Source organism: Salvelinus alpinus, chromosome 14 (genome assembly GCF_045679555.1).
Source record: "Salvelinus alpinus chromosome 14, SLU_Salpinus.1, whole genome shotgun sequence".
Lineage (NCBI taxonomy): Eukaryota > Metazoa > Chordata > Actinopteri > Salmoniformes > Salmonidae > Salvelinus > Salvelinus alpinus.
In genome coordinates, this window is record NC_092099.1 from 34,877,125 (window position 1) to 34,904,486 (window position 27,362).

General features: G+C 45.2%; 1 protein-coding gene across 2 annotated transcripts; it reads right to left on the reverse strand.

Moving 5' to 3' along the window:
* Window positions 1–758: 758 nt before the first annotated feature.
* On the reverse strand, window positions 759–27,362 carry LOC139538834 (neuroligin-4, X-linked-like). Of its 2 annotated transcripts, none has more exons than XM_071341317.1 (9): window positions 26,919–27,362; window positions 23,480–24,120; window positions 23,195–23,347; window positions 21,171–21,356; window positions 20,753–21,033; window positions 7,820–7,981; window positions 7,298–7,659; window positions 7,022–7,168; window positions 759–5,827 (listed from the first exon to the last, which is right to left on the reverse strand). In XM_071341317.1, exons 2-9 carry the CDS (start codon window positions 23,964–23,966, stop codon window positions 5,008–5,010), a joined length of 2,598 nt encoding a protein of 865 aa, XP_071197418.1. In that variant the 5' UTR covers window positions 23,967–24,120; window positions 26,919–27,362; the 3' UTR covers window positions 759–5,007. The 2 variants fall into 2 exon arrangements, with proteins under 2 accessions (XP_071197418.1, XP_071197419.1); XM_071341318.1 differs by having other exon boundaries at window positions 20,753–21,018; window positions 26,919–27,361.

Sequence of the window (27,362 nt, forward strand, 5' to 3'; positions counted from 1 at the left end):
CATTTATGTTAGTATTGTGGAGTAACTACAATGTTGTTGATCCATCCTCAGTTTTCTCCTATCACAGCCATTAAACTCTGTAACTGTTCTAAAGTCACCATTGGCCTCATGGGGAAATCCCTGAGCGTTTTCCCTCCTCTCTGGCAACTGAGTTAGGAAGGACGCCTGTATCTTTGTAGTGACTGGGTCTATTGATTCACCATCCAAAGTGTAATGAATAACTTCACCATGGTCAAAGGTATATACAATGTCTGCTTTTTACATTTTTACACATTTACCAAAAGGTGCCCTTCTTTGCGAGGCATTGGAAAACCTCCCTGGTCTTTGTGGTTGAATCTGTGTTTGAAATTCACTGCTCGACTGAGGGATCTTACAGATAATTTTATGTGTGGGGTACAGAGATGAGGTAGTCATTCAAAAATCATGTTAAACACTATTATTGCACACAGAGTGAGTCCATGCAACTTATTATGTGACTTGTTAAGCAAATTTTCAGTCTTGAATGTATTTAGGCTTGCCATAACAAAGGGGTTGAATAGTTATTGACTCAAGACATTTCAGCTTTTCATTTTTAATTATTTTGTAAACATTTCTAAAAACATAATTCCGCTTTGACATTATGGGGTATTGTGTGTAGGCCAGTGACACAACATCTCAATTTAATCCATTTTAAATTCAGGCTGTAACACCAAAAAAATGGAAACAGTCAAGGGGTGTGAATTCTTCTTTCTGAAGGCACTGTATATGAGAAGCATATAAATGGTAAAATACAGATATATTTTATTTAACCAAATGCAGCAGAAAGTTCTCATACAGCAAAGACTCCTTCCATCCGTTTACGCAGAAACTGAAAATAATTATTAAAAAAAGACATCTTCTAATCTAGCCTATGGTAGCATTTCAAATAAGATTCATCGTTTCAGATCCACTGTTTCAGCTTTCTTTAAATACAATACAGTATATGATATTATTTAGTTTACTTTTGTGGTTCAAAAAGCTCACAAATGCAGAATATGTGTCGGGACGGAATTCAATCGTAAAGTTTTAGACTTCAGCATGATTGAATTCCGGTCTCAGGTCAACTGATCAGTTAAGTCTCTGGGTTAGACGTTAGCGTTTCGGGTAAGGGGTCTAGGGTATGGGACTGAAATAAGGGTTCATAGACAGGTTGAGGTTAGGATGAGGGTCGAGGTTAGGATGTGGATCAGGGTTAGAGGTCAGGGTCAGAGGTTACAGGTCAGGGGTTAAGGCGTCCGCATGCTTCCAGAACAGTTCGGAACAGTTTGTACATATATTATGACAACATTTTGCGATGTTTTTGTTTGTTTTGGACTTCCGCAAGGGTTTTTTCAACTGTTCAGGAACACTTAATTTTTTCACGAGGCAAGCCGGAGTCGGTAGCCGGAGTCGGTAGCCGGAGTCGGTACCTGGAGTCAGTAGCTGAAGTCTACGCCCCCCCGTCGGAATTGTTCAATGAAGTGCCTGTTGTCATTCAACTCGAGACGACTCGTTCTGATGCAGATTTTTTCACTTGAGAAATACTGCACCAAACATCTTAGTTAGATGTCAAATTGCGCGACCTAGATCTCCTACAAACAGTACTATTGTCGCTTTTTATTTTCAACAAAGGTCTTTTAAGGGATTATGCGAGCACACTCATTCGAACTAAAGCATGCTGACGCCTTTAGCCTAAGGACAAAGGTAAGGGACCATGACAGAGAGACATGACAGGACAGACCCAGTTCCATGTCCAAGTACAAGTCTCGGATCAGAGAAGAGGGTGGGCATAGATATAATCAGGGTTAGGATTAGGGTCAGGGTTAAGATGTCAGAAGTAAGCGTAAAATTACATCTTGTTCTGAGGACCTATACATTTATAATCAACTCAAAATAAAGCCTTAAATAACATATTTTGATGCGATAAAACAGTAAAAACTTTAAATCTTACAATCTTTTCTCAATCATGTTTACAAGTTATTTACATATTTGAACAGACTGCTGGTTGGTAGATGTGACCTTTGGACTGTTGAACTTGTTATTGTTGAACCCTTCAGAGGTCTTTGACCTAAAGGCCAGGAATAGAGTCTGAATCTTTCCCCATCCGTCTGTTGTTCACTCTGTCTGTCTGTTCCTATCCTTCCGACCACATCTATGGCCAGGCTGAGCACAGAGCTGCAGGGAACGTTGATCCTCTGAAGGATTTCATTGCAATTGAAAAATTCTACATTCAAACTTCACTGGTTCTTCAAGTTGTTCCCAGAGTGGTTCAGTCAGTAGTCTGATCTGATCTGGACATTACAGAAGCACCAATCCAGGACAAGTCACACGGCAACACAGACCATTTTTGATGCAGCTTATAGACAAGCAATGTTTCCATGATGTATGGACCATATTGGCAGCCATTTTGGATGTTCTCATTTATAATGTTCCATTTACTGATGCACATTACTTCCTCTCCCAGAGTTCATCACTTCCTCTCCCTCAGTGTTCTACACATGCAACACGGCAGACTGGATCGTCGTCTTAGTTTGGATGCATCCCCACAACAGATCCAGGTGTCATGGGAGTCATGGGGGTGGCGGGGTGAGAGCCAGGGGTCATGGGCAGAGACCTGGGAGTCATCAGGGGCACATCGTCAGGGGAGCGTCTCAGCGTCAGGGTGTAGTCTGGTGGACAGGTCAGTCGCAGGGTGTCCAGAGTGTTGTAGATGTCCTGTGTGTCCAGGGTGTCAAGAGCCTCCAGCGTGTGGTGTATTTTGTGTGTGTCGTGTATCTCCAGGGTGTTGTGTTGATGCAGGGCCTCAGCCTCCAGCTGCTTCAAAAGCCCCTGTATTTGTGGGGTACAGAGATGAGGTAGTCATTCAAAAATCATGTTAAACACTATTATTGCACACAGAGTGAGTCCATGCAACTTATTATGTGACTTGTTAAGCAAAATTTCAGTCTTGAATGTATTTAGGCTTGCCATAACAAAGGGGTTGAATAGTTATTGACTCAAGACATTTCAGCTTTTAATATTTAATTATTTTGTAAACATTTCTAAAAACATAATTCCGCTTTGACCTTATGGGGTATTGTGTGTAGGCCAGTGACACAACATCTCAATTTAATCCATTTTAAATTCAGGCTTTAACACCAAAAAAATGGAAACAGTCAAGGGGTGTGAATTCTTTCTGAAGGCACTGTATATGAGAAGCATATAAATGGTAAAATACAGATATATTTTATTTAACAAAATGCAGCAGAAAGTTCTCATACAGCAAAGACTCCTTCCATCCGTTTACGCAGAAACTGAAAATAATTATAAAAAAAGACATCTTCTAATCTAGCATTTCAAATAAGATTCATCGTTTCAGATCCACTGTTTCAGCTTTCTTTAAATACAATACAGTATATGATATTATTTAGTTTACTTTTGTGGTTCAAAAAGCTCACAAATGCAGAATATGTGTCGGGACGGAATTCAATCGTAACGTTTTAGACTTCAGCATGATTGAATTCCGGTCTCAGGTCAACTGATCAGTTAAGTCTCTGGGTTAGACGTTAGCGTTTCGGGTAAGGGGTCTAGGGTATGGGACTTAAATACGGGTTCATAGACAGGTTGAGGTTAGGATGAAGGTCGAGTTTAGGATGTGGATCAGGGTTAGAGGTTAGGGTCAGGGGTTAAGACGTGCTTCTGAAACAGTTCACAACAGTTTGTGCATATATTATGACAACATTTTGCGAAGTTTTTGTTTGTTTTGGACTTCCGCAAGGGTTTTTTCAACTGTTCAGGCACACACAAAAAAAATTGCGAGGCAAGCCGAAGTCTACACCCCCTCGTCGGAATTGTTCAATCAAGTGCCTGTTGTCATTCAACTCGAAACGACTCGTTCTGATGCAGATTTTTTCACTTGAGAAATACTGCACCAAACATCTTAGTTAGATGTCAAATTGCGCGACTTAGATCTCTTTGGCAAAAAACGTCAAAATTAATGAAAGATTTCTTGACTATTTTGGGGAAGTGATTACGGCATCTCAAAATGTACAAATAGTACTATTGCCGCTTATTTTTCATTTTTCAAACAAAGGTCTTTTAAGGGATTATGCGAGCACACTCATTCGAACTAAAGCATGCTGACGCCTTTAGCCTAAGGACAAAGGTAAGGGACCATGACAGAGAGACATGACAGGACAGACCCAGTTCCATGTCCAAGTACAAGTCTCGGATCAGAGAAGAGGGTGGGCATAGATATAATCAGGGTTAGGATTAGGGTCAGGGTTAAGATGTCAGAAGTAAGCGTAAAATTACATCTTGTTCTGAGGACCTATACATTTATAATCAACTCAAAATAAAGCCTTAAATAACATATTTTGATGCGATAAAACAGTAAAACCTTTAAATCTTACAATCTTTTCTCCATCATGTTTACAAGTTATTTACAATTTTGAACAGACTGCTGGTTGGTAGATGTGACCTTTGGACTGTTGAACTTGTTATTGTTGAACCCTTCAGAGGTCTTTGACCTAAAGGCCAGGAATAGAGTCTGAATCTTTCCCCATCCGTCTGTTGTTCACTCTGTCTGTCTGTTCCTATCCTTCCGACCACATCTATGGCCAGGCTGAGCACAGAGCTGCAGGGAACGTTGATCCTCTGAAGGATTTCATTGCAATTGAAAAATTCTACATTCAAATTTCACTGGTTCTTCAAGTTTTTCCCAGAGTGGTTCAGTCAGTAGTCTGATCTGATCTGCACACCACAGAAGCCCCACTCCAGAGCAAGTCATACGGCAACACAGACCATTTTTGATGCAGCTTATAGACAAGCAATGTTTCCATGATGTATGGACCATATTGGCAGCCATTTTGGATGTTCTCATTTATAATGTTCCATTTACTGATGCACATTACTTCCTCTCCCAGAGTTCATCACTTCCTCTCCCTCAGTGTTCTACACATGCAACACGGCAGACTGGATCGTCATCTTAGTTGGACTGGAGAAACTGTCCTGCTCCATCTCTGTCTGTGGTTATACGCGTGTGGTGGAGTGTGTGTGTGTGTTGGGGTGTGTGTGCGTGTGCGTATGGGGCAAGTGTGTGTTACTGTAAGGACTAAAGCCCCGCATGGGCTGCATCCCCACAACAGATCCAGGTGTCATGGGAGTCATGGGGGTGGCGGGGTGAGAGCCAGGGGTCATGGGCAGAGACCTGGGAGTCATCAGGGGCACATCGTCAGGGGAGCGTCTCAGCGTCAGGGTGTAGTCTGGTGGACAGGTCAGTCGCAGGGTGTCCAGAGTGTTGTAGATGTCCTGTGTGTCCAGGGTGTCAAGAGCCTCCAGCGTGTGGTGTATGTTGTGTGTGTCGTGTATCTCCAGGGTGTTGTGTTGATGCAGGGCCTCAGCTTCCAGCTGCTTCAGAAGCCCCTCCCCCTGCAGCTGGTGTGTGATGTCAGCATTGATGATATCATGGCGTGGAGGTGGGCGTGGCGGCCTGCGATGTTCCATCTTGCGCTTGTCTTTCTTGTAGAGCAGAGCAGCGAAGGCCAGGATGTTGAGGAAGAGGAGTGAGGCTCCCACTGCGATGGTAACGCTCAGCTCAGTGGAATAGTCCTCCATGACGGGGTGGGGGACCTGCAGCTCCTCCCCCTGCAGTGCCGGAGTCTGGGGCGTGGACGTGGGGTTGGGGTGGCGCGTGCTGCCCAGGCCCAGGCCTTTAGACAGCCGCTTGGTGTAGGAGTGAGGAGTTGTGTCCTGGGGAGGGCTGTGGGTTGCAGAGGACACGTACTGCAGCAACTCGTTGATGTTGTGGAGGTGGGGAACCAGCTGCAGCCAGAACGCTGTCTTGGTGGCTCTGGAGGTGGAGAAACGTTTTTGGGTTTGGTTTTTCAGCAGAATCATCATCCATAAAAAGAAAAACTATATTTCACAAGGAATCTGACAAAATATACACAATAACATAAGATAACATCATACATTATAAATTATAGTTATTATACATTAAACAGATAGAAGTGGAAAGTGGCAAGTGCTGCTAGCATGAAGTGCTAACAGTGCAAAGTGGTTCATTATACATGATTTAACATGATATGGCAGCAGCAAGAAAGGCAGGCAGGGGAACATCTACCTGTAGTGGTCTGTGATGATCTGATCTACCTGTAGTGGTCTGTGATGATCTGATCTATCTGTAGTGGTCTGTGATGATCTGATCTATCTGTAGTGGTCTGTGATGATCTGATCTATCTGTAGTGGTCTGTGATGATCTGATCTACCTGTAGTGGTCTGTGATGATCTGATCTATCTGTAGTGGTCTGTGATGATCTGATCTATCTGTAGTGGTCTGTGATGATCTGATCTACCTGTAGTGGTCTGTGATGATCTGATCTATCTGTAGTGGTCTGTGATGATCTGATCTACCTGTAGTGGTCTGTGATGATCTGATCTACCTGTAGTGGTCTGTGATTATCTGATCTATCTGTAGTGGTCTGTGATTATCTGATCTACCTGTAGTGGTCTGTGATTATCTGATCTATATGTAGTGGTCTGTGATGATCTGATCTACCTGTAGTGGTCTGTGATTATCTGATCTACCTGTAGTGGTTTGTGATGATCTGATCTACATGTAGTGGTCTGTGATGATCTGATCTACCTGTAGTGGTCTGTGATTATCTGATCTATATGTAATGGTCTGTAGTGGTCAGTGATGATCTGATCTACCTGTAGTGGTCTGTAATGGTCTGTGATGATCTGATCTACCTGTAGTGGTCTGTGATGATCTGATCTACCTGTAGTGGTCTGTGATTATCTGATCTATATGTAGTGGTCTGTAGTGGTCAGTGATGATCTGATCTACCTGTAGTGGTCTGTAATGGTCTGTGATGATCTGATCTACCTGTAGTGGTCTGTAATGGTCTGTGATAATCTGATCTACCTGTAGTGGTCTGTAATGGTCTGTGATAATTTGATCTACCTGTAGTGGTCTGTAATGGTCTGTGATTATTGTATCTACCTGTAGTGGTCTGTAATGGTCTGTGATTATCGTATCTACCTGTAGTGGTCTCTGACGCGTGGCTTCAGGCCGATGTGCAGGTAAAGCTGTTCCTTGGGGGTATACTTGGCCCAGGCCACCTCCTCAAAGCGGTTGGGTTTGGTGTGGATGAACTTGGTGTCCTGGGGCACTGGCTGGTTAGGATTTCTGAGACATAGAAGAAAAACACAGTCAGGAAAAGTTATCTTAAAGGTTAATCATGGTTACTTTACCATTCATTAGAGGAAAGTAAGAGATGTTTCTTAGCAAAAGATTTATACAAGACATTTATCTCACCCTGTCTTGGCGAAGTTGGTCCAGTATGTCATGACCACGGCGCTGAGCATCACGTCGTTTTTAGAGAAGTTACAGTTGAAGAGGTCCGTGGGTCCGATCAGCGGCAGACCGAACACATACGGCACCTCATCTCCGTGGGCGGAGTCAGCCCAGGCGGGCGACACGTCACTCTGACAGTGGTGGTAGAAGGAGTAGAAGTATGTTGGCGATCCATACTGGGCGTGGAGGTCTGCTGTGGCCACCGCCGGCGCCACCCACTGGTGATCAGTGAACAGAGCGACTAGCGTCTTCCGCCGGGTTTCAGGGTTCTCCCGGTCGGCCCAGTCTGTGTACATGAACTTGATGCTCTCTCTCAACGTGTCCTACCGCAAGGATAAAAAATACCTTGTCAATAAAGCACATGGGAGCATAGATGGATTGCAGTATGCAGAGTCTATTTTTACTTTTTGCTGAACATATTCTTTGCCCACCAGCAACTGCATAGAAGCACTGAATGTGGATAGACATTTTCCTGCAGCCTACCTTCCCCTCCGGGTAGCCATAGAGACTGTCCACGAAGTCTGACACGGCAAAGTCAAAATCGTCGCCGGAGACGCCATCCTCACCATTGACCATCCCGTCAACGAACTTAAGCCCCTCCCCCTGGTTCACACCCAGCATGATGTCATAGTTGAGGAACTCCCCCTGTGTGTGAAGAACAGGGTTGTCAATAACAATATTATGCAATATTATGCGCAACAGAACATTGTACTGTCTACACTTGGTTTGTTGTTTATATTAAAACATTTTCATTAAATCGATTTTAATCCGAACTAAAGTTTTGTTGCTAATGATTCCACGACGCGGTTAGCCTTTACGGCTGGGACTGCAAGTTTGTGTTCATTTACAGCTGTACTACAGACACCTGTCGTTGTCGTGGGAAAGACTCTTTTCGTAAAACAACTGGTTGCAGTAAAGAGCCAATCTGGATACTAAGGAGATCCTGAGGGAAATCGACGAGTACCAACAGCTTTACGCTATGAAGGAACAACATACTCCATCATGGAAAGATCCGACCACCTCACAAAATAACTTTAACCAGACAAGAAAAAGAAAAACAGATTCATCTACAGACACAGACGATTTACTTATCATTGAGGTAGAGGCTAGTGCTCTGGCTGGAATGCATGCAACACTGGAAAAGTTGTGTGAGGAGGTAGCAGGGCTGAGGGGGAGTTTGGAGTTCAGCCAGAGTGAAATTCTCACGCGCCAAAGAGAAAAAAAAGACACTCACAGCCAAGGTAAAAATCCACGATTCCGACATGGATTGTCTACTCAGGGAAAACAGGGTGATGAAGGAGTCGCTAGTAGACATACAAAGTTGTAGCATGCATGAAAATAAATAAAAATCTGGGATTCCTGAGGACGCATCCAATAATCCAGGCGCGATCAGTCAATTCATGCAATCCGACTTGAAACTTCCTACAGAGACTGTAAACAAGGTGGCTTTCCACCGAGTACACAGACTTGGAGCTCAGAGCGACAAGACCAAGGGTCCCCGACCGATCATCGCAAAATATGAACACTACCAACAAAAGGAGCTGATCAAAAGCAGTGGAAGGGCCAAATTCGGTCTCAATGACCAATTTCCAAGGGAGATAAACAAACATCGTAAGAGACTGTATCCGGTACAAAGACAACAAAGGGAGGATGGTAGGCGTGCCTTTATCATTGTGGACAAAGTCTTTATAGATGAACAGCTATTCCGAGACAGCTCCATAACACCGTGGCTGTACTAAATTCTTCAGGGACTTCAGGTTACGAAAAAAAAGAAGGTATGGAAACTGTAAAAATATCAGAACATTATGAAGTGGATATGAACACACACGTACTCAATTACATGCTTGCTTACACATACGGACTTATACATACACACACACACCTGATCTCGCTCTCTTCTCTCACTCTCTCTTTCTCTCTTTTCTCTTCTCTTCTCTCTCTCTATTGTCGAGAACTGTTTTATAATTTAATGTGTTCATTGTTTGTCTATCTTTTTTATGTATTTGTCTACAAGTTTATATATGTTTACAACAAGCAAGGGGAAGATATCAGAATAGGGGCATTGGGGAATAATAACATATTGTACGGAATACATTTGTACTGTAATGAAGCCGTCTAGAGTAATGCAAGGTCTCTTTCATGATTATGTGAAACGTCAATTGCTATGGAAATGCTGGGATGTGTTTTTCAGTTATGTTAAAGGTAATTATGATGCAACTATGATGGTGATACGATATGGATTACAATTATCATCATGAATATTAAGGCTCTACGCACTACATGTTACACACATAGACACTCAACCATGCAAATTGGCAGAGTTATTATTTATTTGGACATCACACATTATAGTCTTACACTTGTACAGACATCGTACACACTCTCACTATATCACATCCAATATCATACACATCAACCTACTCAGATTTGCTACACACATAATATCTTGTCACAATTTTCTAACATCTGTGGCATTGGCTCACAGGCAAACAGGCAAGGGAATAAAACAAATATTGCTAGAACCTATTTCTTGAATTCTAAATATCAGACATTTGAAAGTTCTAGTTTTGACCTTCATAATACCTCTGATGGCAGTAACTTTACAAGCACTAATTATGGTCAATTTAGACTGAGAATAGTATCTAGTTATGGTAAGGGGTGAAATAAGTATAGCTAGTTATAATTGTAACGGTTTAGCAGATTATAAAAAAAGAAGATCAGTCTTTCCATGGCTAAAAGAAAGGGAATATAACATATACTGTTTACAGGAAACTCACTCTACATCCTTAGATGAAGTTGCGTGGAAAAAGGAATGGGGTGGTGAAATAATTGTCTGTCATGGACAAAGGAACTCAAAAGGTGTGATGATATTAATTAACAAAAATGTCGATCTGAATGTGCAAATAGTCAGGAATGATTCGCAAGTGGACGAAAGTGGACGAAAAAGAGATTTGGCTCATTAATCTATATGGTCCAAAACATTTATACCAATTTATTGAACTTACAGGCAACAAATGATCTAATCATTATGGTAGGAGACTATAACACAGTGTTAAGTACCTCAATGGACCGTAAAGGTAATCACTCTACAAACTATCATCACCGTGCCTTTAAGGAAATCACAAATATTATGGACACATTAGAAATAGTGGATATTTGGAGACTAAAAAACCCAGACCTAGTGAGATATACATGGAGGAGACTTAATCAAGCTCGTCGTTTTGACTACCTTTTTGTCTCTTTCTCTCTTGCATCAAAGGTTAAAAAAGTTTTAATAGGAGACAGAATGCAATCGGATCATCATCTAATTAGCATTCACATATTGGAAATTTAATCAAAGTGTACTGGAGAACAACTTATTTTTAACTAAGACAAAATCATTTATAACTGAATTTTTCCAGTATAATATAGGTTCAGCAAATCCCCTTAATTTTTTGGGATACCTTTAAATGTACCTTCAGGGTTCATTCAATTCAATATTCATCAATAATTTAAAAAAAAAAGCAGTTTCTGGCTAAAGAGACAAGACTAACAAGGGAAATCCATGAACTAATAGTACAGGTAGACAGCAATAAAAACGATACTACAGAGATACAAAATAAGTTTGAGGAAAAATAAAAAGAACTTGAGGAACTTTTTCAAGAACGATCTAATGTAATCTATTACAAAAATAAAGCAAACTGGATGGAATATGGACAAAATTGGACAAAATTCTTCCTGAATCTCCAATACAGGAACGCTAACAAAAAGAATTTGCAGAAACTCGTTACTGAATACGTAGTCATCTATGATTCTCCGAATGATATGTTAATATGTTATGTTGTTATATATGTTATAAAGAGGAAGCTAATTATTTTAGGCAGATGTTCTCTTTTCCGTCTCATCCTTTCCCACTGAATGAAGATTATGGTAAGGAATTCTTTCCAAATAATATAAAAAATGGAAAATTAACAAATGTACAGAAAGATCAGTGCGAAGGCCAAATGACAGAGAAATTACTTTTTGAGGCTAAAAAAACTTCTCTAGGGTAGGGGGCACTATTTTCACCTCCGAATGAAAAGCGTGCCCAAAGTAAAATGCCTGCTACTCAGGCCCAGAGGCTAGGATATGCATATAGAATATAGAAAACACTCTAAAGTTTACAAAACTTAAAATAATGTCTGTGAGTATAACATAATTGATTTGCCAGGCGAAAACCTGAGAAAAATCCATCCAGGAAGTAGGATTTTTTGTTGTTGTAGTTTTCTATTCAATGCCATTACAGTATCCATTGACTTAGGACTCAAATTGCAGTTCCTATGCCTTCCACTAGATGTCAACCGTCGTTAGAAATTGTTTCAGGCTTGTATTCTGAAAAATGAGGGAGTAGGACCAGTCTGAATGACTGGACCCTAAATTGTCACAGAGCTATTTCATGCGCAATCCCGAGAGCTCGCCTTTCTTGTTTACCTTTTATATTGATGACGTTATTGTCCGGTGGAATATGATATATTATTTAGGCTAAAAACAACCTGAGGATTGAATATAAACATCGTTTGACATGTTTCTATGAACTTTACGGATACAATTTGGATTTTTTGTCTGCCTGTTGTGACTGCATTTGAGCCTGTGGATTACTGAAGAAAACGCGCGAACAAAACGGAGGTTTTTGGATATAAAGAGAGACTTTATCGAACAAAACAAACATTTATTGAGTAAATGAATGTCTTCTGAGTGCAACCATATGAAGATCATCAAAGGTAAGTGATTAATTTTATCTCTATTTCTGACTTGTGTAACTCTTCTACTTGGCTGGTTACTGTTTGTAATGATTTGTCTGCTGGGCGATGTTCTCAAATAATTGCATGGTATGCTTTCGCCGTAAAGCCTTTTTGAAATCTGACACCATGGTTGGATTCACAAGAAGTTAATCTTTAAACCTATGTATAACACTTGTATGTTTTCTGAATTTTTATAATCAGTATTTCTATTTTTGAATTTGGCACTCTGCAATTTCACTGGATATTGGTCAGGTGGGACGCTACCGTCCCACGTACCCTAGAGAGGTTAAATCCTTTCAGTCTGGAAAAACCCCAGGGCTTGATGGCATACCGGTAGAGGTATATCAAGTATTTTTTGATATACTAAAAGCTCCATTGTTAGATTGTTTTAACTACTCCTATAGAAATGGTAGTCTGTCAGGTACTCAGCAGGAAGGTCTGATTTCTCTATTATTAAAACAAGATGGCAGATATAAAGACCCAGTCTATCTAAAAAAAACTGGAGGCCCCTTACACTTCAATGTTGTAATGCAAAAATACTAGCAAAATGCATAGCACTCAGAATTAAAAACGTTTTTACCAGGTATTGTTCATCCTGATCAGACAGGTTTTTTACATGGACGATACATTGGAGATAATATACAACAACTACTAGAAATAATAGAACATCATGAAACATATAAGAAGCCAGGAATGGTATTTATAGCGGATTTTGAAAAGACATTTGATAAAGTAGGACTGGATTTTATTTTTAACGGCTTTTGAGTTTTGAATTGTCAAGAGGAGTTAAACAAGGGTGTCCGCTGTCACCATATCTATTCGCTATGGCCATCGAAATGCTAGCTATTAAAAGCAGATCCAATAACAACATGAGAAGATTAGAAATCCAAGGCTTAAAAACAAAGGTGTCCATGTATGCTGATGACTCAAGTTTTATATTAAGTCCACAAGCTAGATCCCTGCAATGTCTCATTGAAGATCTAGATAACTTTTCTGTACTCTCTGGACTAAAACCTAATTATGACAAGTGTGCAATATTACGTATTGGATCCTTAAAAAATACTCACTTTTACATTACCCTGCAGTTTACCTATAAAACGGCCTGATGGTGAAGTAGACATACTTGGTATTCATATCACAAAATATATAAATAAGCTCTCCACAATGAATTTCAATAGAAAACTTGTAAAAATAGACAAGCTCCTGCAACCATGGAGAGGTAAATACCTGTCTATTTATGGAAAAATTTCCCTGATTAACTCCTTAGTCATATCTCAGTTTACTCACTTACTTATGGTGCTGCCTACTCCTGATGATTCGTTTTTCAAATCATATGAGCAAAAAATATTTTGCTTTATCTGGGATGCTAAACCAGATAAAATAAAATCTGTTTGTGCAGATTGCCATGTCTGTAACGGTCCTGACCTGTTTTATGTTGTTTTTGTATGTGTTTAGGTCAGGGCATGTGTTTTGGGTGGGCAGTCTATGTTATCTGTTTCTATGTTGGTTGTGGTTGCCTGGTATGGCTCTTAATTAGAGGCAGGTGTTTTGCGTTCTCCTCTAATTAAGAGTCATATTTAGGTAGGGTGTTCTCACTGTTTGTTTGTGGGTGATTGTCTCCTGTGTCGTCGAATGTATGTACCATACGGGACTGTTTGGCGGTTCGTTTATTTTGATGTCGTCTGTTTCCTGTCCGTGAGTTTACGTTTAGTTATGTAAGTTTATGTTCAGGTTTCGTCAACGTCGTTTTCTTGTTTTGTACTTTTGAAAGTGTTTTGTTTCTTTCGTGTTGCCATCATAGTTTTTCCAAATAAAGAGATGGCCTATTTCCCTACTGCTGCATTTTGGTCTGATGATCCTTCTCTCCTCTCCTCGTCCGAGGATGAGGAGAGAGACAGCCCTAACAGAATCACCCACCAACCTAGGACCAAGCGGCAAGGTAATGCTCAACAGAGCAACCAGGACTTCTGGACTTGGGAGGAGATCCTGGACGGTAGAGGACCCTGGGCTCAGCCAGGGGAATATCGCCGTCCCAAGGCGGAGTTGGAAGCAGCGAAGGCTGAGAGGCGCTGGTATGAGGAGGCAGCGCGGCGACGCGGTTGGGAGCCCGTGAGTCAGACCCAAAAATTTCTTGGGGGGGGGCACACGAGGAGTGTGGCAAAGCCGGGTAGGATACCTGAGCCAACTCCCCGTGCTTACCGTGGAGGTAGAAGGCGTCGTACTGGTAAGACACCGTGTTATGCGGTAAAGCGCACGGTGTCCCCAGTACGCGTGCTTAGCCCAGTGCGGGCTATTCCACCTTGCCGCACTGGGAGGGCTAAGTTGGGCATCGAGCTGGATGTCATGAAGCCGGCCCAACGTATCTGGCCTCCAGTACGTCTCCTCGGGCCGGCATACATGGCACCAGCCTTACGAATGGTGTCCCCGGTTTGCCAGTATAGCCCAGTGCGGGCTATTCCACCTCGCCGCACTGGCAGGGCTACGGGCACCATTCAACCTGGTAAGGTTGGGCAGGCTCGGTGCTCAAGAGCACGTGTCCTCCTTCACGGTCCGGTATACCCGGTGCCACCTCCATGTACCAGTCCTCCGGTGGCAGCCCCCCGTACCAGGCTGTCTCTCCGGGTTCTCTCTCCAGCTGTTTCCTCCTCTCCAGCGCAGCCAGTGCCTAGACCACGCACCAGGCTGTCTCTCCTTCTCCTCCCTACAGAGCCGTCCTGCCATGACCAGCCAGAGCCGTCCTGCCATGACCAGCCAGAGCCGTCCTGCCATGACCAGCCAGAGCCGTCCTGCCATGACCAGCCAGAGCCGTCCTGCCATGACCAGCCAGAGCCGTCCTGCCATGACCAGCCAGAGCCGTCCTGCCATGACCAGCCAGAGCCGTCCTGCCATGACCTGCCAGAGCCGTCCTGCCATGACCTGCCAGAGCCGTCCTGCCATGACCTGCCAGAGCCGTCCTGCTATGACCTGCCAGAGCCGTCCAGCCAGGACCTGCCAGAGCCGTCCAGCCAGGACCTGCCAGAGCCGTCCAGCCAGGACCTGCCAGAGCCGTCCAGCCAGGACCTGCCAGAGCCGTCCAGCCAGGACCTGCCAGAGCCGTCCAGCCAGGACCTGCCAGAGCCGTCCAGCCAGGACCTGCCAGAGTCCCTCAGCCAGGACCTGCCAGAGTCCCTCAGCCAGGACCTGCCAGAGTCCCTCAGCCAGGACCTGCCAGAGTCCCTCAGCCAGGACCTGCCAGAGTCCCTCAGCCAGAACCTGCCAGAGTCCCTCAGCCAGGACCTGCCAGAGTCCCTCAGCCAGGACCTGCCAGAGTCCCTCAGCCAGGACCTGCCAGAGTCCCTCAGCCAGGATCTGCCAGAGTCCCTCAGCCAGGATCTGCCAGAGTCCCTCAGCCAGGATCTGCCAGAGTCCCTCAGCCAGGACCTGCCCCTTGTCCCGGTGCTGCCCCTTGTCCCGGTGCTGCCCCTTGTCCCGGTGCTGCCCCTTGTCCCGGTGCTGCCCCTTGTCCCGGTGCTGCCCCTTGTCCCGGTGCTGCCCCTTGTCCCGGTGCTGCCCCTTGTCCCGGTGCTGCCCCTTCTCCCGGTGCTGGCCGTTCATTTAGGGGATGTTAGTTTTAGGGTGGTCATTGGGAGGGGAAGACAGAAGCGGGGAGTGACTATGGTGGTGTGGGGACAGCGTCCAGAGCCGGAGCCACCACCGTGGTCAACTGCCCACCCAGACCCTCCCCTGGACTTTGTGCTGGTGCGCCCGGCGTTCGCACCTTGAGGGGGGGGTTCTGTAACGGTCCTGACCTGTTTTATGTTGTTTTTGTATGTGTTTAGGTCAGGGCATGTGTTTTGGGTGGGCAGTCTATGTTATCTGTTTCTATGTTGGTTGTGGTTGCCTGGTATGGCTCTTAATTAGAGGCAGGTGTTTTGCGTTCTCCTCTAATTAAGAGTCATATTTAGGTAGGGTGTTCTCACTGTTTGTTTGTGGGTGATTGTCTCCTGTGTCGTCGAATGTATGTACCATACGGGACTGTTTGGCTGTTCGTTTATTTTGATGTCGTCTGTTTCCTGTCCGTGAGTTTACGTTTAGTTATGTAAGTTTATGTTCAGGTTTCGTCAACGTCGTTTTCTTGTTTTGTACTTTTGAAAGTGTTTTGTTTCTTTCGTGTTGCCATCATAGTTTTTCCAAATAAAGAGATGGCCTATTTCCCTACTGCTGCATTTTGGTCTGATGATCCTTCTCTCCTCTCCTCGTCCGAGGATGAGGAGAGAGACAGCCCTAACAGAATCACCCACCAACCTAGGACCAAGCGGCAAGGTAATGCTCAACAGAGCAACCAGGACTTCTGGACTTGGGAGGAGATCCTGGACGGTAGAGGACCCTGGGCTCAGCCAGGGGAATATCGCCGTCCCAAGGCGGAGTTGGAAGCAGCGAAGGCTGAGAGGCGCTGGTATGAGGAGGCAGCGCGGCGACGCGGTTGGGAGCCCGTGAGTCAGACCCAAAAATTTCTTGGGGGGGGGCACACGAGGAGTGTGGCAAAGCCGGGTAGGATACCTGAGCCAACTCCCCGTGCTTACCGTGGAGGTAGAAGGCGTCGTACTGGTAAGACACCGTGTTATGCGGTAAAGCGCACGGTGTCCCCAGTACGCGTGCTTAGCCCAGTGCGGGCTATTCCACCTTGCCGCACTGGGAGGGCTAAGTTGGGCATCGAGCTGGATGTCATGAAGCCGGCCCAACGTATCTGGCCTCCAGTACGTCTCCTCGGGCCGGCATACATGGCACCAGCCTTACGAATGGTGTCCCCGGTTTGCCAGTATAGCCCAGTGCGGGCTATTCCACCTCGCCGCACTGGCAGGGCTACGGGCACCATTCAACCTGGTAAGGTTGGGCAGGCTCGGTGCTCAAGAGCACGTGTCCTCCTTCACGGTCCGGTATACCCGGTGCCACCTCCATGTACCAGTCCTCCGGTGGCAGCCCCCCGTACCAGGCTGTCTCTCCGGGTTCTCTCTCCAGCTGTTTCCTCCTCTCCAGCGCAGCCAGTGCCTAGACCACGCACCAGGCTGTCTCTCCTTCTCCTCCCTACAGAGCCGTCCTGCCATGACCAGCCAGAGCCGTCCTGCCATGACCAGCCAGAGCCGTCCTGCCATGACCAGCCAGAGCCGTCCTGCCATGACCTGCCAGAGCCGTCCTGCCATGACCTGCCAGAGCCGTCCTGCCATGACCTGCCAGAGCCGTCCTGCTATGACCTGCCAGAGCCGTCCAGCCAGGACCTGCCAGAGCCGTCCAGCCAGGACCTGCCAGAGCCGTCCAGCCAGGACCTGCCAGAGCCGTCCAGCCAGGACCTGCCAGAGCCGTCCAGCCAGGACCTGCCAGAGCCGTCCAGCCAGGACCTGCCAGAGCCGTCCAGCCAGGACCTGCCAGAGTCCCTCAGCCAGGACCTGCCAGAGTCCCTCAGCCAGGACCTGCCAGAGTCCCTCAGCCAGGACCTGCCAGAGTCCCTCAGCCAGGACCTGCCAGAGTCCCTCAGCCAGGATCTGCCAGAGTCCCTCAGCCAGGATCTGCCAGAGTCCCTCAGCCAGGATCTGCCAGAGTCCCTCAGCCAGGATCTGCCAGAGTCCCTCAGCCAGGATCTGCCAGAGTCCCTCAGCCAGGATCTGCCAGAGTCCCTCAGCCAGGACCTGCCCCTTGTCCCGGTGCTGCCCCTTGTCCCGGTGCTGCCCCTTGTCCCGGTGCTGCCCCTTGTCCCGGTGCTGCCCCTTGTCCCGGTGCTGCCCCTTGTCCCGGTGCTGCCCCTTGTCCCGGTGCTGCCCCTTGTCCCGGTGCTGCCCCTTGTCCCGGTGCTGCCCCTTGTCCCGGTGCTGCCCCTTCTCCCGGTGCTGGCCGTTCATTTAGGGGATGTTAGTTTTAGGGTGGTCATTGGGAGGGGAAGACAGAAGCGGGGAGTGACTATGGTGGTGTGGGGACAGCGTCCAGAGCCGGAGCCACCACCGTGGTCAACTGCCCACCCAGACCCTCCCCTGGACTTTGTGCTGGTGCGCCCGGCGTTCGCACCTTGAGGGGGGGGTTCTGTAACGGTCCTGACCTGTTTTTATGTTGTTTTTGTATGTGTTTAGGTCAGGGCATGTGTTTTGGGTGGGCAGTCTATGTTATCTGTTTCTATGTTGGTTGTGGTTGCCTGGTATGGCTCTTAATTAGAGGCAGGTGTTTTGCGTTCTCCTCTAATTAAGAGTCATATTTAGGTAGGGTGTTCTCACTGTTTGTTTGTGGGTGATTGTCTCCTGTGTCGTCGAATGTATGTACCATACGGGACTGTTTGGCTGTTCGTTTATTTTGATGTCGTCTGTTTCCTGTCCGTGAGTTTACGTTTAGTTATGTAAGTTTATGTTCAGGTTTCGTCAACGTCGTTTTCTTGTTTTGTACTTTTGAAAGTGTTTTGTTTCTTTCGTGTTGCCATCATAGTTTTTCCAAATAAAGAGATGGCCTATTTCCCTACTGCTGCATTTTGGTCTGATGATCCTTCTCTCCTCTCCTCGTCCGAGGATGAGGAGAGAGACAGCCCTAACAATGTCTCATTTTTGATTAATTGAAAATGATACTTTTTTCAACGTATCTCTCTTTTTCAAACAATCATTGCAGAGCTGGCTACAATTTCAATTTCATCCCCCTGAAAAGATAGAACAAATATTACAACAAATATTATGGCTGAACTCAAATGTGCTGGTTGATAAAATACCTGTATTTATGGGAAAGATGTTTGAAAAGGGTATTTTGTTCTTAAATGATATTGTAAATTGGAATGGTAGAGTTATGTCCTTCATGGAGTTATCAGAATTGTACGGAAAGGTCTGCTCAATCCAAGAGTACAACCAATTGATTACAGCATTGCCCCAAAAATGGAGGAGGCGGGTGGCTGGTCTGTCTGTCCAGGGAACTGGTCTGTCTGTCCAATATAAAGGATCAAAACTGGCAGAAGAATAAAAATAGCATAAATAGGAAAGTATACCAGTTTCATTTGAGGACCAGGATGTTGACAACTGTGCAATACAGATTGCAAAATAGTTGGGAAGAGATTTTTGATGTCCCGATTCCATGGTACAGGGTGTATGAGTTGATGTGTAAAACAACGCAAGATTCAAGACTTCGTGCTTTTCAGCTAAAATTATTATATAATTCTTGCCACCAACAAAATGTTGAATATTATATTTGGGGCATAAAATCATCGAAGCTCTGCAGATTTTGTTGTGAGGATACAGAATCAATAGACCATTTATTTTGGTATTGCCCTCAGGTAGACTGTTTCTGGGCTCAGGTTCAGGAATGGCTGAAAATGCATAGCATTGATCTAAAATTGACCCTAGAAATAGCACTATTAGGAGATCTGGAGAGACCGGGTCAGTCAATTACTAATATACTAATACTCGTAGTAAAATGATTTATCTTCAACTCGCAATCTGTGGATTCTATTCGATTAGATTAGTGGATTCTATTTGATAGATTGAAATTGTACGTTAAACATCACAGCATAGTTGAAAGATATGTGTTGTGTAGAAACCCGAAGTGGGTGGCCAGCAGAGATAGATGGGATGGGCTGAGGGAAGCTGAGGGTTGGTATGTGGAATTGGAGACAAGTGGGAGTGGAGTTGCTGTGTGAGAGATAGAATGATGGTCAAAGATAAAAGTAAAAAGGCTGATGCCGTGCAGGTGTGTGTACACATGCATATACACACACTCTCATTCAAATAAACACATACAAGAACACACACATACATGTAATAGTGCCAGACATGCACACAAACATATACAGTTGGCATTGCTGTTATGATTTTAGTTGTCCTTGATGTCCTTTGTTTTAATTGTAATTTTTTTCTTTATTTAATTTTTTGTATTGCTGTTTGCTGTTTTCTTCAGTCTTTTCCTTTTTTCTCTTTAGTTCATTCTCTTAGTTGTTGGTGCACTGGGGGGTTCTTGGGGGTGGGAAATGGAATTAACTGTATTTTTTATTTGGGGAACTGTGGGGGGATCATGGAGGGTTCCGGTTCATGTTTTTTGGCCTGGTGGTAGATCGGTCAACATGCCCTTGAGCAGGGCATTGACCCTGGATGCTTCTGTGTGTCACTCTGAATGGGAATCTGTTGGATGACTGGTATGATGTAGTTGTTGAGCGGCTTCACTGCAAGTATATTGTATGTTTCGAAATGTTTCGATATTCAATAAAATAAAAAATAAAAAAGATATATATAATGCATCCTTAACCATCATCTCAGAACCCAAAATGAAATCTTGCCAAAACGAAGAAACCATATAACTTGTAATACATGTATAATGTACACTGAGTAGTATACAAAACATTACAAACACCTTCTCTTTAAAACACACAGACTGACCAGGTGAATCCAGGTGACAGCTATGATCCCTTATTGATGTCACTTAAATCCACTTCAATCAGTGTAGATGTGTATGAGTGCCATTCAAAGGGGGAATGGGCAAGACAAAAGATTTAAGTGCCTTTGAACAGGGTATGGTAGTAGGTGCCAGGTGCACTGGTTTGTGTCAAGAACTGCAACTCACAGTTTCCTGTGTGTATCAAGATGCAACTCAGTATTAGGAAGGTGTTCTTAATGTTTGGTAGACACAGTGTATATAAACCATAGAGTGTTTAATATTTTCTCACCTGCTCCATGAGTATCTGGGGGTCGTCAGGGATGACATCACCGTCGATGACAGGTCCGAAGGCGGTGTGGTATTTAGCTGGGGTGATGTTCTCTTCCAGCAGCTCCTGGTAGGTCTTCCCCTGCAGGCAGGCGATCAGCTCTGATGAGTCCTCCAGGCTGCAGTCCACTTTGTCCCCCAGCAGCCTTGCATACTTCCCTGGCTGGTAGTTGACCGCCCAGCTGGACAGGGCTGTCCCACTCTGGATGATCGCCTTCTGGAACAGATCTGATACACAGCATGCTGACAGAGGTTAGAGGTCAGAGGTTATAGGTCAGGAATTGGAGGTGACTCTTTGTGAAGTGTGACCAGGCTGACAGAAGTTAAGAGGTCAAGGGTAAGGGTTCAGAGGTTGGGTTCAGGGGTTAGAGGTTACTTACCCTCAGAGTAGTGGGACAGAGTTAGCAGGCTCACACAGGAGGCTCCAGCTCCGGAGCCAAACACAGTGACTCTGTCTGGGTCTCCGCTGAATGCAGCAATGTTCTCCTTCACCCAGCGCAGAGCCTGGATCTGGTCCAACAGACCATAGTTGCCTTTAGCTGCCTGGTCACCCGTACTGAGGAAACCTGAAGAAATAACACATAAAAATACACAAAAATATTAAAGGAAAGTCTAGTAAATATCAAGAGTAAAAAAAATTTTTTAAATAACACATCAAACAGGAATATCTTATTTAAAAATACTTTTCATCAAAGATATGAACAACAGGATGTAAATATGGGCTAGGAACTAAAGGGAAACACTACTTCAAAAGGAAACACTAGGTTTGATTCCTTACAATTCTGGGACTACATGTAGTCGGCTCACTGGGGATTGGCTACTACGGCAGATACTTATAAATCTCTCATTAATGATTTTAATAAATCAATAATAACAAGTATTACAGTATGCTGTTACAACCTAAGCCTAACGCTAACTCAGTATGTGGCTGCAGTTGTTAAGCCTTACTGTAGACAATATTCATTGTCTTAACACAAGAAAAATCTTGGTGAGATTGACAGACATGTTTTGCAGTGTAGCCAAACCCTGAGGACTCAGTGACTAATGATGTCATGTGACCGTGGCTCACCACCCTCAGTCAGACCTGGGGTAGACCTGGGACACCAGAACATCTGCGTGTCACTGAACACATGCACAGACGCAGACGCAAAAGGAGTGTGTCACTAATTCACACACCACACTAGGGACATGAGTGTGTCACTAACAGACATATACAGGATGAGCTGGAGCGTGTGGGTGTCACTGAGGGCTGTGCCACAAGATACATGTGACCTTAAATGATCATGTCAGATCACTTCAACCCTCCTCTCCCCCCCTTCCTCTTCCCTTTCCTCCTCCTCCTCCCCTCCCCTCTCTTTTCCTCCTCCTCCACTCCCCTCTTTTCCTCCTCCTCCCATCCCCTCTTTTCCTCCTCCTCCACTCCCCTCTTTTCCTTCTCCTCCCCTCCCCTCTTTTCCTCCTCCTCCACTCCCCTCTTTTCCTCCTCCTCCACTCCCCTCTTTTCCTCCTCCTCCCATCCCCTTTTCCTCCTCCTCCCCCTCTTTTCCTCATCCTCCACTCCCATCTTTTCCTCCTCCTCCCTCCCCCTCTCTTTTCCTCCTCCTCCACTCCCCTCTTTTCCTCCTCCTCCACTCCCCTCTTTTCCTCCTCCTCCCATCCCCTTTTCCTCCTCCACTCCCCTCTTTTCCTCCTCCTCCCCTCCCCTCTTTTCCTCCTCCTCCCATCCCATTTTCCTCCTCCACTCCCCTCTTTTCCTTCTCCTCCCCTCCCCCTTTTCCTCCTCCTCCACTCCTCTTTTCCTCCTCCTCCACTCCCCTCTTTTCCTCCTCCTCCCCTCCCCTCTTTTCCTCCTCCTCCACTCCCTCACTCCCTCTTTCAGTTTATACTTTCCTCTCCCCTCCTCTCTCCCCCTTCACTCACCCTCTCTCCCATTCCCTTCACCTCCTTGCCTCTCACCCTGCCTCTCTTCTCTCTCTCCTCTACTCTCTCACCCCCACTTCTCCTCTCTCTCCTCTCATCCTTCTCTCATAAGCTTAATTGAACTCCACCTACTGTGAGCCATAAACACAGAGCTGATGGCTCCCCTCTAACCAGGCGTACACACACACACACACACACACACACACACACACACACACACACACACACACACACACACACACACACACACACACACACACACACACACACACACACACACACACACACACAAGAGATGAATCTGGCTGTGTACAGGCTGCTAGCTTCCCAGTGGCAACACAGAAATGTGACATTTCAACCAGTGAGAGAGTAACAGAAAGGTGATTAGGCAGAATTTAACGATGATGATGATGATGACAATGACGTGATGATGGTGATGATGACGACAATGATGATGATGATGATGAAGGTGAAGGTGACTAACCCAGTACTCCCAGTCTGTAGTTGATTGTGATGACGATGACGTTTCCATAGCTAGCCAGGACACTGCCGTCCATCATGCTGCCGCTCCCCTCTGAGTAGGAACCTCCGTGGACGTACACCATCACCGGCCGCAGACCGCCCTCATCATGGATGTCTGGAAACACACACACAAGCCATATTTTCAGAGCGCTAAATAGCTCTTGCAGATATCAAAGAAACATGTGGGTGCATGCATAATATAAGTTGAGGTAGATGGCGTGTGTGTGTGTTTGTACATACTACATACCTTCCTCAGTAGGGACGTATATATTGAGGTAGAGACAGTCTTCACTCTGCTGTGACAGGTATGCGCTGGCTATGTCCAGGTTGGCAGAGTACCAGAGAGGTAACATCTCTGTCAGCAGGCTGTGTTCCTCTACAGGTTGGGGGCAGACGGGGGAGAACTGGGTGGTGTTTCTCACCCCCGGCCAGGACAGGGGGGGCTCAGGGGGCTGGAAGCGTCTCTCCCCGGTGGGGGGGCGGGCGTAGGGGACCCCCAGGTACTGGACCACAGGGCCCAGCAGGTCAGAGGGCATGGGGGTCAACTGACCCCTCAGTCTGCCCTGGGACGTGGTGATGACTGACTGGCTAGCAGCAGGGGGGAGGGACAGGATAAGGGAGAGGAGAGGGGGGAGGACGCCCCTCAGTTTGGACAGGGACAGGAGCATGGAGAGGACACACAGTAGAGAGGAGGGGAGAAAGAGGAGAGGGGTGGGGGGATACGGGGGAGACATGTGGGAGGGACGGTGGGAGCGTTGGTGTTTAGATCAGGACTCCGACTGTGAGTCTAGCACACACTCAAACAGCGATGGTCTCAGAATATGTCTTTCTCCTCCCTGGGTCAGCCACTCACCTCCCAGTTCTCTCCGCACAGTCACACTGCTCTGCCTGGAGGGAGGGAGAGAGACAGAGACAGACAAAGATGGAGAGACAGACCTTGAATTATATATACAGTTGAAGTCGGAAGTTTACATACACCTTAGCCAAATACATTTATACTCCGCTTTTCACAATTCCTGACATTTAATCCTATAAAAAATTCCCTGTCTTAGGTCAGTTAGGATCACCACTTTATTTTAAGAATGTGAAATTGTCAGCATAATAGTAGAGAGAATTATTTATTTCAGCTATTATTTCTTTCCTCACATTACCAGTTGGTCACAAGTTTACATACACTCAATTAGTATTTGGTAGCATTGCCTTTAAATTGTTTAACTTGGGTCAAACGTTTAGGTAGCCTTCCACAAGCTTCCCACAATAAATTGGGTGAATTTTGGCCCATTCCTCCTGACAGAGATGGTGTAACTGAGTCAGGTTTGTAGGCCTCCTTGCTCATTTCTGCCCACAAATCTTCTATAGGATAGAGGTCAGGGCTTTGTGATGGCCACTCCAATACCTTGACTTTGTTGTCCTTAAGCCATTTTGCCATAACTTTGGAAGTATGCTTGGGGTCATTGTCCATTTGGAAGACCCATTTGCGACCAATCTTTAACTTCCTGACTGAGGTCTTGAGATGTTGCTTCAATATATTCACATAATTTTCCATCCTCATGATGCCATCTATTTTGTGAAGTGCACCAGTCCCTCCTGCAGCAAGCACCCCCACAACATGATGCTGCCAACCCCGTGCTTCACGGTTGAGATGGTGTTCTACGGCTTGCAAGCCTCCCCCTTTTTCCTCCAAACATAACAATGGTCATTATGGCCAAACAGTTCTATTTTTGTTTCATCAGACCAGAGAACATTTCTCCAAAAAGTATGATCTTTGTCCCCATGTGCAGTTGCAAACTGTAGTCTGGCTTTTTTATGGCGGTTTTGGAGCAGTGGCTTCTTCCTTGCTGAGCGGCTTTTCAGGTTATGTCGATATAGGACTCGTTTTACTGTGGATATAGATACCTTTGTACCTGTTTCCTCCAGCATCTTCACAGGGCCCTTTGCTGTTGTTCTGGGATTGATTTGCACTTTTCTCACCAAAGTACATTAATCTCTAGGAGACGGAACGTATCTCCTTCCTGAGTGGTATGACAGCTGTGTGGTCCCATGGTGTTTATACTTGCATACTATTGTTTGTACAGATGAACGTGGTACCTTCAGGCATTTGGACATTTCTCCCAAGGATGAACCAGACCAGGAGGTCTCCAATTTTCTTCTGAGGTCTTGGCTGATTTCTTTTGATTTTCCCATGATGTCAAGCAAAGAGGCACTGAGTTTGAAGGTAGGCCTTGAAATACATCCACAGGTACACCTCCAATTGACTCGAATGATGTCAATTAGCCTATCGGAAGCTTCTAAAGCCATCACATAATTTTCTGGAATTTTCCAAGCTGTTTAAAGGCACAGTCAACGTAGTGTATGTAAACTTCTGACCCACTGGAATTGTGATGCAGTGAATTATAAGTGAAATAATCTGTCTGTAAACAATTGTTGGAAAAATGACTTGTGTCATGCACAAAGTAGATGTCCTTACCGACTTGCCAAAACTATAGTTTGTTATCAATACATTTGTGGAGTGGTTGAAAAACTAGTTTTAATGACTCCAACCTAAGTGTATGTAAACTTCCGACCTCAACTGTACATTGAGACTCCTCTTAGCATGTGGGCTGAACTGGGCAAATTCCCTCTTCTACTGCCAGTTGAAAAAAAATGCATGCAAGTTTTGATACAGCCCATAGTGCAAATAAAGGCAGACTTTACAGTATAGATATGAAGACCTAATTAAAAAAACATCACTGGCCAGAGAGAACAAGCTGTACAACCTTTCAGGGTGCAGAATGATAGAAACTGAGAGACATGCTCTCCTCTCATGCCCCAACTACAGAGTAAGTGAGAGTAATCTTGGTAGCATTTTACAATGGACTACCGGCTACAGCACAGAATAAACTGGTAATAACATGGCAATAGCATGGTGTAATTATTGTTTCGGAGGAATAATCTTTTCTGCCTACATTCAAAATCAACATGCCAACAATCTTAGAGCTGGCAGCATAGTATGTGACAACAACCTGTCATGAATTAAGGTGGGAAAAACAGATACAAAATACCCCAATGTTACTCGTTAGCTATTTCCTCATTGTAATTATTGGTTTCTAAATCTCAGCCCTTGCTATTAAATTCAGCCCCCCCCCCCCCCCCCCCCCCCATGCGCATTAACATTTTTAGGACAAGTAATTGTTCTTATTGTATAGATATTGTATTGGTCTCCCCATTCATGACAATACATGTCATTTGAATTGAATTGATTTTAGAGGGGGGGGGGGGGTTAATATTTGTGGACCACAAATAACATCTAAATGTATCTCTTAGCTGTGACTGGTAGGCCTACGGCGCTGCAACGTCCTATGTCTGGGCCTGTATCAGCTGCATATGGCTGAATATTTTAATCAGAGCCCATTCCTCTCCATTCGCTGCAGTGACACCCCCCAGGTGCTACAGTGGCCATGACACAGGTTGTGCAGCTTAGATCATGACGCTTTGACTCCGGACATATCTAAAGAAAGCAACCTTATCCATCTGCTGTCCAGCTATATTATCTATCTACAGCCTATAGTGAAATACATTTTATAGCGGGTTTTAGTCACAACATTTTCACTGTGAAGCGCAACATCCGATGAATAGTAATGAGTGTTGTAGCCTACAGGACAACAAACACACACACACAGAAGAACAGGGTGATAGATGAGACTCACCGACACACACGTCATAGCTCCATTGGTCTGTTCATGTGGCTGCTGCGGTAAAAATGTCAGCTGGCAGAGCATTTCATCCTTAACCGCGAAAAAAAGAGAAGAAGGAGAGAGAAAACAGGAGAGCGGTGCGAGAAATCCCGGGACCGTGTGTCACTGGACTGCAGAGCCTCGTGCGCCAGCGACGTGCCTGGGGTATATTCCGCGGTGAGCTCCCGGGAATAGCCTATGTATTTATTGTCCGAACCCCGCAACAACTGAATACGGTACTAGACGTGGTTATTGTTAATGAATAACACAAACACGATGTTCACATCTCCCTCTCCCTTCCCCTCTCTGTCTTTCTTTCTCTGTCTCTCCCTCTCAAAAGATGCTAATGGTAAGTGTTGAATTGAGCCTGCAGCCAATAGATTCCTGCACCCTCATCAGCTTGGACGGACACACACA

Bases quoted from the DNA above. Each gene is read 5' to 3' on its own strand.
- LOC139538834 (XM_071341317.1), bottom strand. From the start codon at position 23,966: ATGTCTCCCCCGTATCCCCCCACCCCTCTCCTCTTTCTCCCCTCCTCT. The intron at 21,034-21,170 runs GTAAGTAACCTC...AACCTCTGTCAG, and splicing joins TCTGTCCCACTACTCTGAGG to CATGCTGTGTATCAGATCTG. The intron at 7,660-7,819 runs GTAGGCTGCAGG...TCCTTGCGGTAG, and splicing joins ATGGCTACCCGGAGGGGAAG to GACACGTTGAGAGAGAGCAT.